Source organism: Populus nigra, chromosome 18 (assembly GCF_951802175.1).
Source record: "Populus nigra chromosome 18, ddPopNigr1.1, whole genome shotgun sequence".
Lineage (NCBI taxonomy): Eukaryota > Viridiplantae > Streptophyta > Magnoliopsida > Malpighiales > Salicaceae > Populus > Populus nigra.
This window is the reverse complement of record NC_084869.1, coordinates 10,442,138-10,456,528: the sequence shown is the minus strand read 5'-3', so window position 1 is coordinate 10,456,528 and position 14,391 is coordinate 10,442,138. Positions and strand designations below refer to the sequence as shown.

The window sequence follows — 14,391 nt, the reverse complement described above, 5'->3', positions numbered from 1 at the left end:
AAATATAAAAAAATATTTTAAAAAACAATTCTCTGCCTAACTAAGAAATTATCATCAGCAAAACCATCCTAAAATGAGAATTAGGAACATGAGAATTATTGTGCTTCAGGGAAATCAGAGAAAGGGAAGGAAACAGGTAAGTAATCCTAACCATCATCACAGAGCATGTACAGCAACATCACAGGGAATTTATTTCCCCTCTTTTAACATACTCTCTTGGATGCAAGATGCGCCTAAAGCTAGGTCGTCAATAACACAAAGAAATAACCAACTTTACACACTGACTGGGATCATGAGAATCTCCATCGGATAAGCACAAAAAAGAGAGACACCAGACGGAATCTAAACATATCCTATATCTATACCTATCCACCTTTCAGCAGTACAGAGAGGCAATAGGTAACAACATACATGAGAATGACAAGAGGAAATATGCTTTCTTCTCAAGTACCTGCCACGGAGTTTGAGGAGCCGTCCGCAACAGATGACCCCAAAGGTGCAAGCAGCCAACCCTTTTTCTGGGCATACTCTACATAGAAGCTAAATTTCTCCTCTGCATTAGGAATGTCAAGAGCCAGATCATCCATTCCATCCTTGATACGGTTGAAGCCTTTGGTCATCTGATTGATTGTGATCAGGCCTTCATTGAAACACACTTGGAGCAGATCCAGCATCCTGTCATTCTTCTTCTCCATTGCCATGACCAATGCCTTCTTCACCACCTCATGGTTAAAGAAAGGCATTCCAAGATCACGAATACATTGGCAGGCTTCGCCAACAACACCCCCACTTTCATACTCCTCCAGTAGCTTTAAGATCTTGTCCTTTGCATCTTCCACAGCCCAGCCAGTTCCTCCTCCCCAACACCTCAAGAGCCTCTCGCCAGCATGGCGGGCAGCAATAAGTGATCGAGCCATGCGCACTGTCTCACTTCCACTGCAGTTTGGTGGCAACTTGCTGCCTATCTCCTCTAGATTCAAAGGAGCCAGGACGTCATCAATTACAGCCCTAGCTAGAAAGAGTGCAAGCTCGTTTGAAGCATCCAGAATGTCCAGCGCTGTGTCTTCTGCAGATTCCAGAAGCATGACAAAACCGTTAACTATGTCATCAGTTGAAAATATCTCAATGTGAAGAGCTGACAGTAGCACAGATGCCATTTCCTTCTCCCTGTTCTTCCTGTCCATGGCAAGGGTGATGAGCTTTTTCAGGAAGATTGGGTTACACTCAGGCATTCCAAGATCTTCAAGACTTCGAATCAATTCAGGGATGTCATCTGAGAGAAAATACTCATGAATTATTGTCACAACCTCCTCCTTAAACCGCTTAACCTTTTCATCTTCAGCTTGTACTTGTCCATCTTCACCTGAAGATTTCATGAATTCAAGCCATCCTTCAGCAATAGCTTTGGGGATGAGGGATAGAAACAGGGATTTGGCAGATGGAATATCAAGAGCAAGGTCATCAAGGCTCTCTGTCAATCGAGCAAAACCCTTTGCCATTTGACTGGAACTTATCAGGCCTTCTTCAGAAGCTTCTTTCAACAGCTTCAATATAAGTGGTTCTGCAGTTCGGATCTCCATGGCAAGAACCAAAGCCCTCTTGACAACCTCATGATGAAAGAATGAAACTCCCAACTCCCTTATGCACCTGCAGGCTTCAACAGCATCTCCACTCTCCACATATTCCCTCAACAGATCCGCAATTTTTTTCTTCACTTCCTCAACAGTGATGTGGGTGCTTCCACCCCACTTCCTCTCCACAAGTTCTGCATGGTGTGGAGCTGAAAGATAGCTCTTTTCAGCAGTTTGGAGAACTTGAAATCCTTTCGAGGATTCAGGTAAGGTCTTCTTTGCTCTGGTGAGTAAAGCAGGAGGAAGGATATCATCAACCACAGCACGAGCTATGAATAAAGCAAGGATGTCAACTGCATCCAGTATGTCCACTGCAAGATCATCAGCAGACTCTAGAAGTATGACAAACCCATCTCTGATCTGGGATGGGCTGATGACATCAGCATACAGCGCAGAAAGCAAAACTGAAGCCATTTCCTTCTCCTTATCATGCCTGTCCATGGCCATGGAAACAAGTCGCTTGATAAAGTACAGATGATATTCACTAGACCCAAGTTCTCTGAGGTCAGATGCAGCCACTTCCACATCACCAGTGCTAAAGTACTCCTCTATTATTGAAACAACAGCCTTCTTGTAGTCATCTAAGGGATCTGAGATGGTTGCCCCAACAAGCTGATACGGCTCCTGTACAATGGTAGGACAGAAGAGAGCAATCTATAAGTCATGACAGGAGAATTGACCCAAATTGTTCAGAGGTGAAGCAAACAAGAAAAAAAAATATAGTAGCCATACAAAACTAAGCTGCAGGCATATACATTTACCCAAAAGCCTCGACAAACCCAAAATGATTCAAAATGACTGGGGATGAATGAATCACATTTCAGGTAGAGACTTACCTCTCCACTGTCATAATTAGGATCACTCCGATCAATATGGGATTCGCCATCAGTGTCCAGCAGTTTTCCCCATGTTCCCTTACCACCAGCACCATCTTAAACCATAAAAAAGAAGACAAACACTAATCAGCATGAAGATATCCTCATGATCTTCTATAAAACAATGTGTGCAAGTCAAAATAATACATTTTTTTTTATCTATTATTGGCCACTTGCAGGATTGTGCAAACAAACTAATCTAAAATGCACTAATTGGTTCTCTCTTCATTATAAGTTGGTTATTCAATGTAAACTAAAGATTAGTCTGCATTATCCAAACAGTGAGGCCTTGCTGTTCAAGAGAGTTTTACACTACAGTGGCACCAAATTGCAACACAAAAATGCATAGAGCAGTTATCCAGACTCCCCCCAACCCCAGAAACCCAGTTATCCAGAGTGAAGATACTTGTATATCATCAAAAATATATAGTATTTAATTTTCTTCATTTTCTTCAATCAGCATCATCAGCGTATAAACAAATATTAGACTACTCTAGAATTAATGCCCCCTTTAGAATTACCACTGCTTAGCTTTCAATTTGCCTCTGACCATCAAATGAAATGTTAACAATGAAACAAGTATTATGGCCCTTAACTAGCCTAGTGAAAGTTATGTCCAGGTCACTCCCTCTGTGAAGGTTATACGAGATCATTCAGAATAAATATTTCACGTACTATGCTGATCAGTGTAGGCAATGAAGACAAATTAATTAAAGTATCAGCACTAACTAACTCAGATCTTATAACTATCCATGCACCATGAAGAAAACAAGACATCTCCTCAGCCAGAAATTATGGTTATTATCATCCATAATATCCAAAAAAAAGTACAGAAAATAGATGCAAAAATAAAATTATCACAGATATAAAGATAATTTATCTTCTAAATGTAGATAAAATGCTTCCAAGACACGTATAAAAAAGATAAATTATAAAGGGGAAATCCAAAAGAAACATTCTCATCATCAAACATTCGAATGAATATTCTCACTTCAGTAAAGTGTCAAAGACCTAACAAGCTTAAACTATGTGATAATGATTATTAAATTCACTAAAGTAAGCTGCAGTGAGTCGTTTTACACATTCTCAAACAAGAAGCTCACTGTTTGTAGGTATTCATTCAATCAGTTATCATATTATCTCCCAGTCATTCCACGACTATTTGCTTTTTTGATCTATCCAAACATACTTTTTCTGGAATCCAGAAAGCTAATTAAGCCATGTTCTAACCTCCATCCAACATATCCCCTTCCAATCCCTCAAATACATTTAAAATAATCTATAAAAATGTCATCCCAAAATACCATGGTATGACCACACTGGATCTTCAGACATGACCATATACAAGTAAGTATCATATAATACTACATCCAATTTTAGATTAAACTCAAAACAAAGGAAACAACCGCCATTAATAATATTCGAAGCTATTACTCACAAGTCATAATACAAAAATAACAATCACACAAAAAACAAGCATTCCATTTCCAACCCACCTTTCTTAACACGCACAAGCTTCCCCGAGTGCGATCTCCTGACATGCCTCACAGCAATCCCAGCATTAGTTGCTTTCCCGGCAGCAGGAACTTTTAAGTGATGCTCAGAAAACAATTGTGATGGGGATTTAGGCGACGAAGACAAACCCTTGGGAGACGATGACAAATTCTCTGCATTTTGGCTGGCTATTTTCAGCATTTTCCTCTGCTCACCCGTCAGAAATCCCTCACCCGTCGCCATTTACACTTGTTCAATTCTATATAATCCTCAAATCTAAACTACAAGTCAACAAAAATAAATAAATAAATAGTAAGTAAATCTGGTAAACAATCTTATCTTCTTCTAAATGATTTTAAAAAATCATTGAATAAAAAAAAATCAGTTTTTTTATATTTTATTAATATAAAAAAATGATGGAAACTAAAGATTCAAAATGCTTAGTTTCTTACACTTTCCCTCCTTTTCTCAGTAACCAAACACCACTCAAAGAAAACAAGAACTGACAAAATCAGAGAGGGAGAGAGATTGAACCTTTGTACACTTGAAGAGAAAGAAGATAAAATCTAAGAACCCGAGCCCGATACTTCTGTACTTGGCCCGGATCTCGAGCCAAGACAGACAGGAGAAGCAATCGGATCTCCAAACCGGACAACCTCCGATTCGAAGAATCCAAAAAAAAAAAAGCAAGAATATAATTGAATTGAAAAGTAAACCCCAGATGAAACGAAACGGAGCTCCGAAATTAGTGGATCCTGGAGGCTACGGTTATTTATAGGTCGAGCAGTAAGAGCAGCGCATGTCTCAATCTGAAAGAGAGACAGGGAAGGAAATGGATGAGAACAAAGGAAATCAAAATGCGCAAGTGTCTGTTATTTATAGGGAGGCTACGGTTAAGGGTACACGTCACCGGGATTTTCTGGGTATATTATCGCTTTGATTATCCACGTGGCGTTATGTCTACAGGCTGTTCTCTGTCTTTTGTGTCCCCTCTGCGGAATTGGAACCTCTTTAGGGTTTTTTCAGCAACTTCAATTACTAAACTGCCCCTCTAGGGATTCCATAGTCCATCCATAGTTTTTTTTTTTTTTAATTTTTTCGAAGAGAGGAGGAATGGATAAATGGAATCTTGCATGACAAGAAAAAATGGAAGGAATAATTGGCAAGGTTGTGTTTTTGGAAAGTATAATTAATGTTTTCTTTTAGGGTAAGGAATTGGGTTTGAAAATGATGGGGATAATATTAAAGCAATGCTATAATCAAATTAATTAATTAATTAGCTTCAAGAAATTGATTGAGTGGAAGATTGTGCAACATTGAATGTGTGATTTTGAGATTTACTTGCATTCAAAGAATCTTTTTCGTCTCAAAAGTGGTGCTTGTTAAAAAGAAAATATAATTTGTTTTTATTTCATTTCTTTCTAGTTCCAACTTTATTTTGATTGTCATGAAAATTAATGATGCAAATAAGAATAATATAATTATTTTATTTAGGTTTTAATGATGCAAATATTAGACATAATATCGATACATAAAAAAAATAAAATAAATATAAAATCTGTCAAACAACCATTTTAACTTAAAATGTCATTTAAAAAATAATTTTATATTACTTTTTAATAAATTCTTTCGAGTGGTAGCTTTTTAACCTTTAGAGCTTGCACATGCTCATCACCACCTAAAAATTATGGATGGTAAGATTTAAATTTGTGATTTTTAGGTAATAAAACTTTGATATTATTCTATTTTTAAATATTATTTTGTATTATTCTTTCATATATTCTCTCAAGTGATAGCTTTTTAAACCTTAAAACTTGCACATGCTTATTACCATCTAAAAATTATAGATGGTAGGATTTAAACTGTGATCTCTGTGTAATAAAACTATGATATTATTCTGTTTTTAAATATTATTTTTAAAAAGACCGTAGCGCTACGTCTTCTTTGTCATAAGTCTTATTGTGATTTTTTTTTCTTATCTTATGTAATGTGTTAGGCTTCATCTTCTTCTTGATTCACTTCATTTGAAAAAACTTTCTTCAAATTGATGATGTTTTAGATGAAAGAGAAAGGGATGCTTTTTACTTGTTTAAACAATCCAGCAATAAAATGAAAAGGAAAGCAATCCTTATTGACGAATGCTAAAAGACAAGTAAAGGTCATGTGAGTTTTTTTTTTTTTTAAAAAAGCAACAAAAGCCGGTCTATCCATCCATAAAAAGTATCACCTAAATAAATAATTAAAAGATTCCTAGATTCTACTAGTTTATCCCCCCCTCGTTTTCACTATGAGTTGAACAAATTTCTTGAAACTTAAAAAAAAAATATTTACACTGTTAAATTTTTATTAGTATTATTATTTAATTCGGTATAATAATTTAAACATGAAAAAATTTTACTTTACTAACTTTTTGATTGATATTTAGTTAATTTGTTAATTCTACTATTCAAGTTATAGACTTTACCGGGTTAAATTAATTTTTATTTTATTATATCATAGAAATGATGTAATTGGCAACTCACAATAAATGATGTAATTGGCAACAAGAAAACCATATAAAAAATACTAAAAAATCTCAACCTAATTCTTTAATTAATATTTGATTAAATCTGTTAAATTTGGGATTTAAATTATAAATTATATCTGGTTAATTTATTTTTATTTATTATATGATAAAATACAAAAAAAATATTATAATTAACTCTAAATGATGGACTTGAAGAAAGAAAAGATTAAAATTATTATGTTTATTTTAAATCAAATAACACTCTTAACGTGACTTTAACTTGCACGTGCCTCGCAGGCTTCAACCAACTGCTCTAAGACATGCCTTAAAAAATATATTAACCGTTTTTTTTTTTTTGTTAGTTGAAAAAGGAATTACAGTGAATGTTAACTAACAATCTAGGAATCCAAAAGTTCCTTTATTTATTTGAGACAAAGTCCCCTTTGGAAAAAACATAAAAATAAAAAACTGGATTAACAACCTCAGTTGAATTTGGTTTGTTTTTTATATTTTAAAAATATTTTTTAAAATAATTAATTTTTATTTATTGTTTATTAAATAAAAAAATTATTATTTTAATATATTTTTGAATGAAGAATACTTTAAGAAAAATCATTATCACACTCTTAAATACCCTCTAAATCCGTCACACTAAGGTAATATTTACTATTATTTTTTAAATTATTTATGTATTAAAATGATATTTTTTAAGATTATTTTTTATATCAGTATATTAAGATAATCTAAAAATATATATAAAAAAATTTAAGTAAAAAAATTTTAAAAATCACAAAAATTCCTTTATTTATTTGAGACAAAGTCCCCTTTAAAGGATAAAAAAAAAAGAAAAAAAAAAGAGGTGTTAAACCTGTCGATGACAGAATCACCAGCCCTTAGGTAAAAAATATAAAAATAAAAAAAACTGGATTAACAGCCTCAGTTGATTGCTCTGAGCATAATAAGCAAATTCAAATTAGATTATGTTTGTTAGTGCTGTGATAATTATTTTTAAAGTATTTTTTATTTAGAAATAGATGAAAATAATATTTTTTTATTTTAAAAAAATTATTTTTAATATCAGTACATTAAAATAATAAAAAATACTAAAAAATTAATTTTAAATAAAAAATTCAAAAATCAAGAATATGTGCTCACCAAAAAATAGTGTGAATGCAAGGCAATTAAGATAGTATTTGGAAACGCAAGCCAACTTATATTTTTAAAAAAATTAATTTTTTTATTTTTATTAAAAATTAAATTTTTTATATTTTTTGGATAGTTTAGATACACTAATTTAATTTTTTTAAAATATTATTTTAATATATTTTAAATTTAAAAACACTTTAAAAAATAATTATAACTACACTCCTAAACAAACGTGCTTCTGCTACTATCAAATAATCTGCAACCATAAATGGATCTAATTCTCCAAGATCGGCAACCAGAGGTTCTGAATTATCGTCATCTTCTGCTTCAAAGTAGGTTGGGAATGGAAGTGTCTGAATATCAGGTTTCTTGAAAACAAAATCTTTTATGAACACAAAGTTTTAATTATATGATTCTAACAATTTTTTGCTTACAAAAATAAATATCTTGATAAACAAATTGTCAAAAAAATAAATCATGTTAATTGGATAAAAAGATTTTAATTAAAGAAATGTCTTTTTCTCATTTTCTCAGTTCGGTCATACTCATTTTGATATTTTTTCTAATCATTGTTACTTTCAGAAGTACATTGTTAAAAAAAAACTACATTTTCTGGTTGAGGAAAATAGATTAATAGAAAAATAAAATAAGGTTTATACTTACAAATTATTTTTTTCAATAGAATTTAGAGTAATATTTTTCTTATAAAAATATTACTGATATATAATTAAATAAAAAAAATCGAACAATTATATGCAACGTGAAAGTAAATATCTTAATTTATATTTATCTATTAACTTTATTACTTAATTTTTAATTTGTGTTATTGTCTCTTTCTAATATATAATTTTTTATATATTTGATTAAAAACACTAGTTAGTTTCTTGATTCACAATAAAATGTTTTTTACAAGCTAAAAACTGTATTAAGAGAAGAAAAGAAGAGCTTAATTGGATATTAAGGTGGTTGCAAGTAAAAGTGAGAGTGAATTGAATAGAAAAACAATGGGCAGAAGCTAGCTTTCTAGAACAAACAAAAGTACGAAAACCGCACAACTAATTTTATATATATACATAGCAAGAGAGTACGATGAAACAAAATAATAAAAAATTGTATACTTTTTACATTATATATATATATATATATATATATATATATATATAATTTTAGATTAATTTTTTAATATTTTAGATCGTTTTGTATTAATATCAAAATTAATTTTAAAAAATATTAATTTAATAAGTTTTCAAATAAAAAATATTTTAAAAAATAATTACTATTATATTTTCAAACATCCTCTAATCTTAAATATTTAGAATTAAATAATTGTTAATTTTAAAACTCATTAAATTAATTAAAATATAAATAAATTGTCTAAAAACATCTATATTAATTTAAAAAAAAAGTGTTGGTCCTCTAAATTTCTAAGATATGACAGGAAACATGGTTTGTCTTTCAATTCTAATTCGATAATTTTTGTTGTGCATCGAATAAACAAAAGAAAGAAAGAAATTGAGCCAATGGTGTCACATCAATTATCTTCATCATGCTGCAACTTGCAGCACACCCACAGAAACACAAGGGCTTATAAAGGCTGACGAATACGGTGAAGAAGGTAATCAATTTTGACGATGCCTTACTTTTAGAAAACTGGATTTTTTAGGGTTTTCTTTTTTTACTGGTAAAGATATTTTGGGATATTTTTAAATATCAAAAACCAAGTTCCTTTCTTATTATATTTCAAGAGGGTCATTCACATTCCAAATCATTGAATATTTGCCCTGGGCCCTTGCTTTGGGCAGATGTTTTGTTTTTGTAAATATCAAATATCATATCTTGCAAATTCAGAAAATATATCATTTTTAAAAGAATTAATATAAAAGTCCCCAAATTAATTCCCATCACATATATAATCCTAACTAATCAATTTCATAAAAAATCATCTGAAATTAATTAAAGTCATCTGAAATATTTAGAAGCATTCACGTACGATGGGGTTGGGCACTGTTTCCTGTTTTTGTAGAGCCTGGCTACTGGGAATATATATATGACTGTTATTAAAATGAAGGCGTTTTCTTTCCTCATCATTAGAAGGAGCTCCAGATTCCCAGGAGGTTTCCAGATAACTTGGAAGACCCGGCTACTATCAGGAGTTTCGGATTAAGTTTAAGGTAGCTGTTTTTTTGCTGTCAAGTTCCTTGCCATGTCGATAAGGAAATGATCCCATGTAAGAATCCTGATTGTTAGGAGGTGTGTAATAATTATCAGACGGGAAGGTTTTTCTGCATTTGTTATTCTTGGAAGATGCGTGGATAATAATGGTTGTCAGCAGATCAGTGATCTGGTTTTTCTGTTTGAAACCCTAAAACCCTCACAAGCAACTATATATAAAGCCTGAATTAAAAATCATGTTCAACCGTAACAGATTGTGATCCCATGGAGGAGACATTAATAGCCGCTCGTGGAACTGATGTGAAAACCTAGGAGGATATTGGTCCCTGTCAAAACCATAGTTTGGCTTCGAAAGCTTTGCCTCGAGTGTACGTGTTTCATGTGAGTGAGGTTGCTGATATTTGAATTTCATGTTTCATGTGTTCTTTCTATAGAATTTATCCATTTAACTTCTATATTAAATATTATTAATATTATTAGAGAAAATTACATTTAACATCGACCCTAGTATTTGGTGTGAATTACAATTTACCTCTTCTCTTTATAGTTAGTTTGAAGAATTACACTTTGATTCGCGTAATAGATTCAAGGATTTTCCTTCTCAATGAGAATGAAGCAAGCAAGCATTTTTCTAACACCCAATTGCATAAATGCACAAATTAATGCCTAAATCTATCCATTTACTTTCAACAAAGTTATCATATATTTCCACTAAGATAAATTATAAAAAAACACTAAAAAATTCTAAAGTTTTATGCGACCATATATATAATCTAAAGTATCATAACTGATAAAATATTTTCTCTCTTTTCTTCCTTATCAACAGGTGAAATTAATTATTAAAGTTTCTATAGCTGTCAAAACAATTTTTTTTTGTAGAGATTTCTTGTTTTTGTCTCTTTAATGCATAATTTGAAAACCTAGTCTAGCCTCACAGGTCGATCCGAAATTGAAATTGGACCGGATTTAAAAAAATAAGAAAAGACAAAACCTGGAGGGTTGACTCGGCGACCCGGTCAAAACTCGGAATCCGAGCCTTGAACCGGACCGGGTTTAAAAACTATGCTTTAATAAAAGTAATGTCTATCACCAATGTTTTATCAGCCACGCTACACTGATAAAATTAACAAGAGTTTCCCACCCGACTTCAAGAAATCTTGCTCGATCTTTTCGGAGTAGGTGAAATTTGGCCATGTTCATTTTTGCCTTTTAAAAGTGTTTTTGAAAAAAATTAAATTATTTATTTATTTTTTTCTTTATTTCAAATTAATATTTTTTATTATTTTCAGATTATTTTGATGTGTTGATATCAAAAATAATTTTTTTAAAATAAAAAAATATTATTTTAATACATTTCTAAATGAAAATACTTTAAAAAATAACCACAACTATTTTAATACATTTCTGAATAAAAAATACTTTAAAAAATAAAAACAACTATACTTTTAAATACATTATAAAAACACAAAGAGAGTGACAAATCCAGTTCAAGAGAGAGAAAAAGAGTTACGTTGTTCGCTTTGTCGTCGTCCATGGGTTTTAAGCTGTAATTTATACGAGGGTAAGATTAACATTTCATCTAATTTAAAAAATCTACTTTAACCTAGAAATAGTGTTAAACTATGAAGTTAAAATGTAATTCACACCTAATTAAACATAAGAGATTAAAAGTAATTTTTTTTTAATTATTATTATAGGAATTCCTTTAAATGTTTCTCATAGGTTGAATAAGTAAGTGATTAGATTGCAGGTCATATTTCAACGTGACATGAATGACAAAGGGATGTTACATGGTTTGAGACTAATGATGGTATCAGGATGGAACTTCGATATAGGTTGTAAGTGCTATAATATTAGTAAAATTGTATTTATTTTTGTGTTTTAAAAATATTTTAAAAAAATTAATATTTTTTAGTATTTTTAAATTATTTTAATACATTAATATCAAAAATAATTTTTTTAAAATAAAAAATATTATTTTAATACATTTTTGAATAAAAAACACTTTTTTCTATTGAGTTTGAGATTAACTTGGATTTAAAATTATTTATATCTAAGATTTTTCAGGTTGTGAGTTAGAGAAATTAATATAAGTTTAGAAGATTCATTCGAGTTTGTTTTTTTTTTAAGCTCATTTTTTTAGTTTAATCCTTTAGCATTTATTTAATTGGGGTTTGGGCTTCATTATTTTTTCTATTTGATTTTTTACTGATTTTTAAAATGATCTAGGTTATATCATCATTCAATATAGGGTTGTTTGGTAATTAACTTTGATAATTTTATTTAATTTACTTTCTATAAAATTATCCTGGTATCACAATTATGTTGAGGATTTTTCATGCTGGCTCGAGTGGACTCGAGTCAAGTGTTCTCGACTTTTGTTGGATTATATTTTTTTAATTTTATCCTTCAATATTTTATTTGCTAAAAATTGAGTTCAAATTTTTTTTATTTTACTTTCTATGAAATTATCACGTTCTCGTTTAATTTTTTCTTCATTATCATATAAGACCCTTCAACATTTTTTTTTAAAGAATAACTTTTTATTTAAATTTGATCCTTAGTGATTGATTAAGAATTGGTCTTCATGCTTTTTTGTTTTCTTTTTATGGATTTATCTCAATCATATACTCATAATCACAAGACTAGCATGTTAACTTGATTTAACTTAGGTTTTTTCGTTGTTTCTTTTTTTTTAAAAAAAAAATATTTTTTTCAATTTTACCCTTCGACAATAGATTGTTTGATGAATGAACTTAATAATTTTATTTAATTTGCTTTTGCCGGAGTTACTAGGTGTCGTAATTAAGTTACAAATTTAACATGCTAACCAGATGAACTCGAATCAAAAATTTTTTTTCATTGTTTTTTTTCACTTTTTTTATCATATTATTAAATTATCTAAGTTTATTAAATTCAATCAAATCAGCAACCCCGAATCTCAATTTCTTTTTTGTTTTTAAAAAACTTTTACATCACCCTAATATTTGTTTTTATTGAAAAAATAAATAAATCAACCCGTAAGTGTGTTTGGTATTACGGTAGCTGTTATGATTGTGGTTTAAAAAAAGTTATTTTATAAAAGGTACTTTTAGTTGAGGTTGATTTGAAAAAATATATGTTTGGTTAAAACCGTGGTTGAAATTGAGGTTGAACAAAAAGTAGTTTAATGTATTTGGTTAAAAGAATGCTTTTCAAATTGAGTTTATAAAATAATTAAAAAATATATATATTAATATTAATGGTTTTTAATTTAAATAATGTAGATTTAACTATTGTTATTACATTATGAAATAAATAATATTGATATCAAATATTTTTTTCTTATTCTATTAAACTATGTGCAATTTCATCACGTACGAAATCTATCCAACAAAAACTATATTTTTCATGGTTTTTTAAGCACGCAATAACATTAAGTGAAAATATCGTCAAGAACAAAATTGAGATTGCAATCAAATTCTGCAATGTTAAGTCATCTAAAGATCTGCTTCTAATTTTTTGAATAAAACACAATTAAAAATAAAAATAAAAACTAACTTTTTTTTAACTGGGTCTGACCCGGCAAGAACATAATTGGGTTTGCGATCAAATTCTGCAAATGCTACATCATTAAGCGATCTCCTTCTAATTTTTCGAATAAAATACAATTAAAAAAAATAAAAATTGATTTTTTTTAACCGAGTTGAACCCGGTTCAATGCATTTAACGTTGGATTGGACCCAATTCAGCCGGAACAGTGGAGAGTGACTCCACTATTCACTTAAGTGAACAGTGGAGATGAAACTCTCCATTGCGTGGAGAAGTAGTACAATATAGCTTTTGATAAAACTGCGGCACAACCTTAATAAATGATGGGTCCTAAAAAATTGTATTTCTTACTTAACTAAAGAAGAAGAACTGTAACTACGGGTGAACCTCGTAGCGCTAGATCAAAAGTCAAAGGTTTATAAGAAATAAACAGGGAATATGGACGCAAGAATCATGCTTCTTCACTTAATGAACAAGCCATAAACCATGTGAACCTTTAAATTGCAAGTAGATACTGTTAGTTGCTTTTCAGTTGTCTACCACTGCTTCTAACTATGACTTGTATTTACTTCTCCTATTTATTGACATGGTATCTTCATCATTTACACTTTACAGACTGCTGCGTTTTTTACAAGCTCATTCCAATTCCGGTGCACTTGTTCATTGTTTCTCTTCCTTTTTTGCAGTGTACAGGTGATTTATCGTGAAATGGAAGCTGCGACTGAGCCCTTCAAAGTGAGCAACGTGCACTCTTGTTTTCACTTAATTTTGTCTTGCGGTGTTTTTCATCCACATCTAATCTAAAATGAAACTACTTCAGAAACTGATGCAAAATCAAAATTGGATACGTTCCAATGGAAAAGAAATTAATCTACCATCTCACTGAAGATACAAGAGGCGACATAGACGCATGAACACTACTACGTCAGGAGGGAACTAACATCATGATCGTTACCATGTTCTGGATATATACTAGGTCATTTTTAAAGGGCGATTTTTACTTCAAAGAAACATTTACTGATTAAAAGTAAGCATA

The 14,391-nt window shown here is 30.7% G+C and overlaps 1 protein-coding gene across 3 annotated transcripts; it reads right to left on the bottom strand.

Moving 5' to 3' along the window:
- Positions 1-168: 168 nt before the first annotated feature.
- On the bottom strand, positions 169-4,858 carry LOC133677983 (MA3 DOMAIN-CONTAINING TRANSLATION REGULATORY FACTOR 1-like). 3 transcript variants are annotated; one of them, XM_062100125.1, is made up of 4 exons: positions 4,453-4,858; positions 4,003-4,281; positions 2,468-2,562; positions 169-2,255 (listed from the first exon to the last, which is right to left on the bottom strand). In XM_062100125.1, the coding sequence occupies exons 2-4, from the start codon at positions 4,241-4,243 to the stop codon at positions 444-446; spliced, it is 2,148 nt and encodes a 715-aa protein (XP_061956109.1). In that variant the 5' UTR covers positions 4,244-4,281; positions 4,453-4,858; the 3' UTR covers positions 169-443. The 3 variants fall into 3 exon arrangements, with proteins under 3 accessions (XP_061956109.1, XP_061956107.1, XP_061956108.1); XM_062100123.1 differs by having other exon boundaries at positions 4,535-4,858; XM_062100124.1 differs by having other exon boundaries at positions 4,003-4,276; positions 4,535-4,858.
- Between the last annotated feature and the right edge of the window lie 9,533 nt (positions 4,859-14,391).

Bases quoted from the DNA above. Each gene is read 5' to 3' on its own strand.
- LOC133677983 (XM_062100125.1), bottom strand. From the start codon at position 4,243: ATGGCGACGGGTGAGGGATTTCTGACGGGTGAGCAGAGGAAAATGCTG. The intron at 2,563-4,002 runs GTGGGTTGGAAA...TTATGGTTTAAG, and splicing joins GCTTGTGCGTGTTAAGAAAG to ATGGTGCTGGTGGTAAGGGA. The intron at 2,256-2,467 runs GTAAGTCTCTAC...ACCATTGTACAG, and splicing joins CTAATTATGACAGTGGAGAG to GAGCCGTATCAGCTTGTTGG.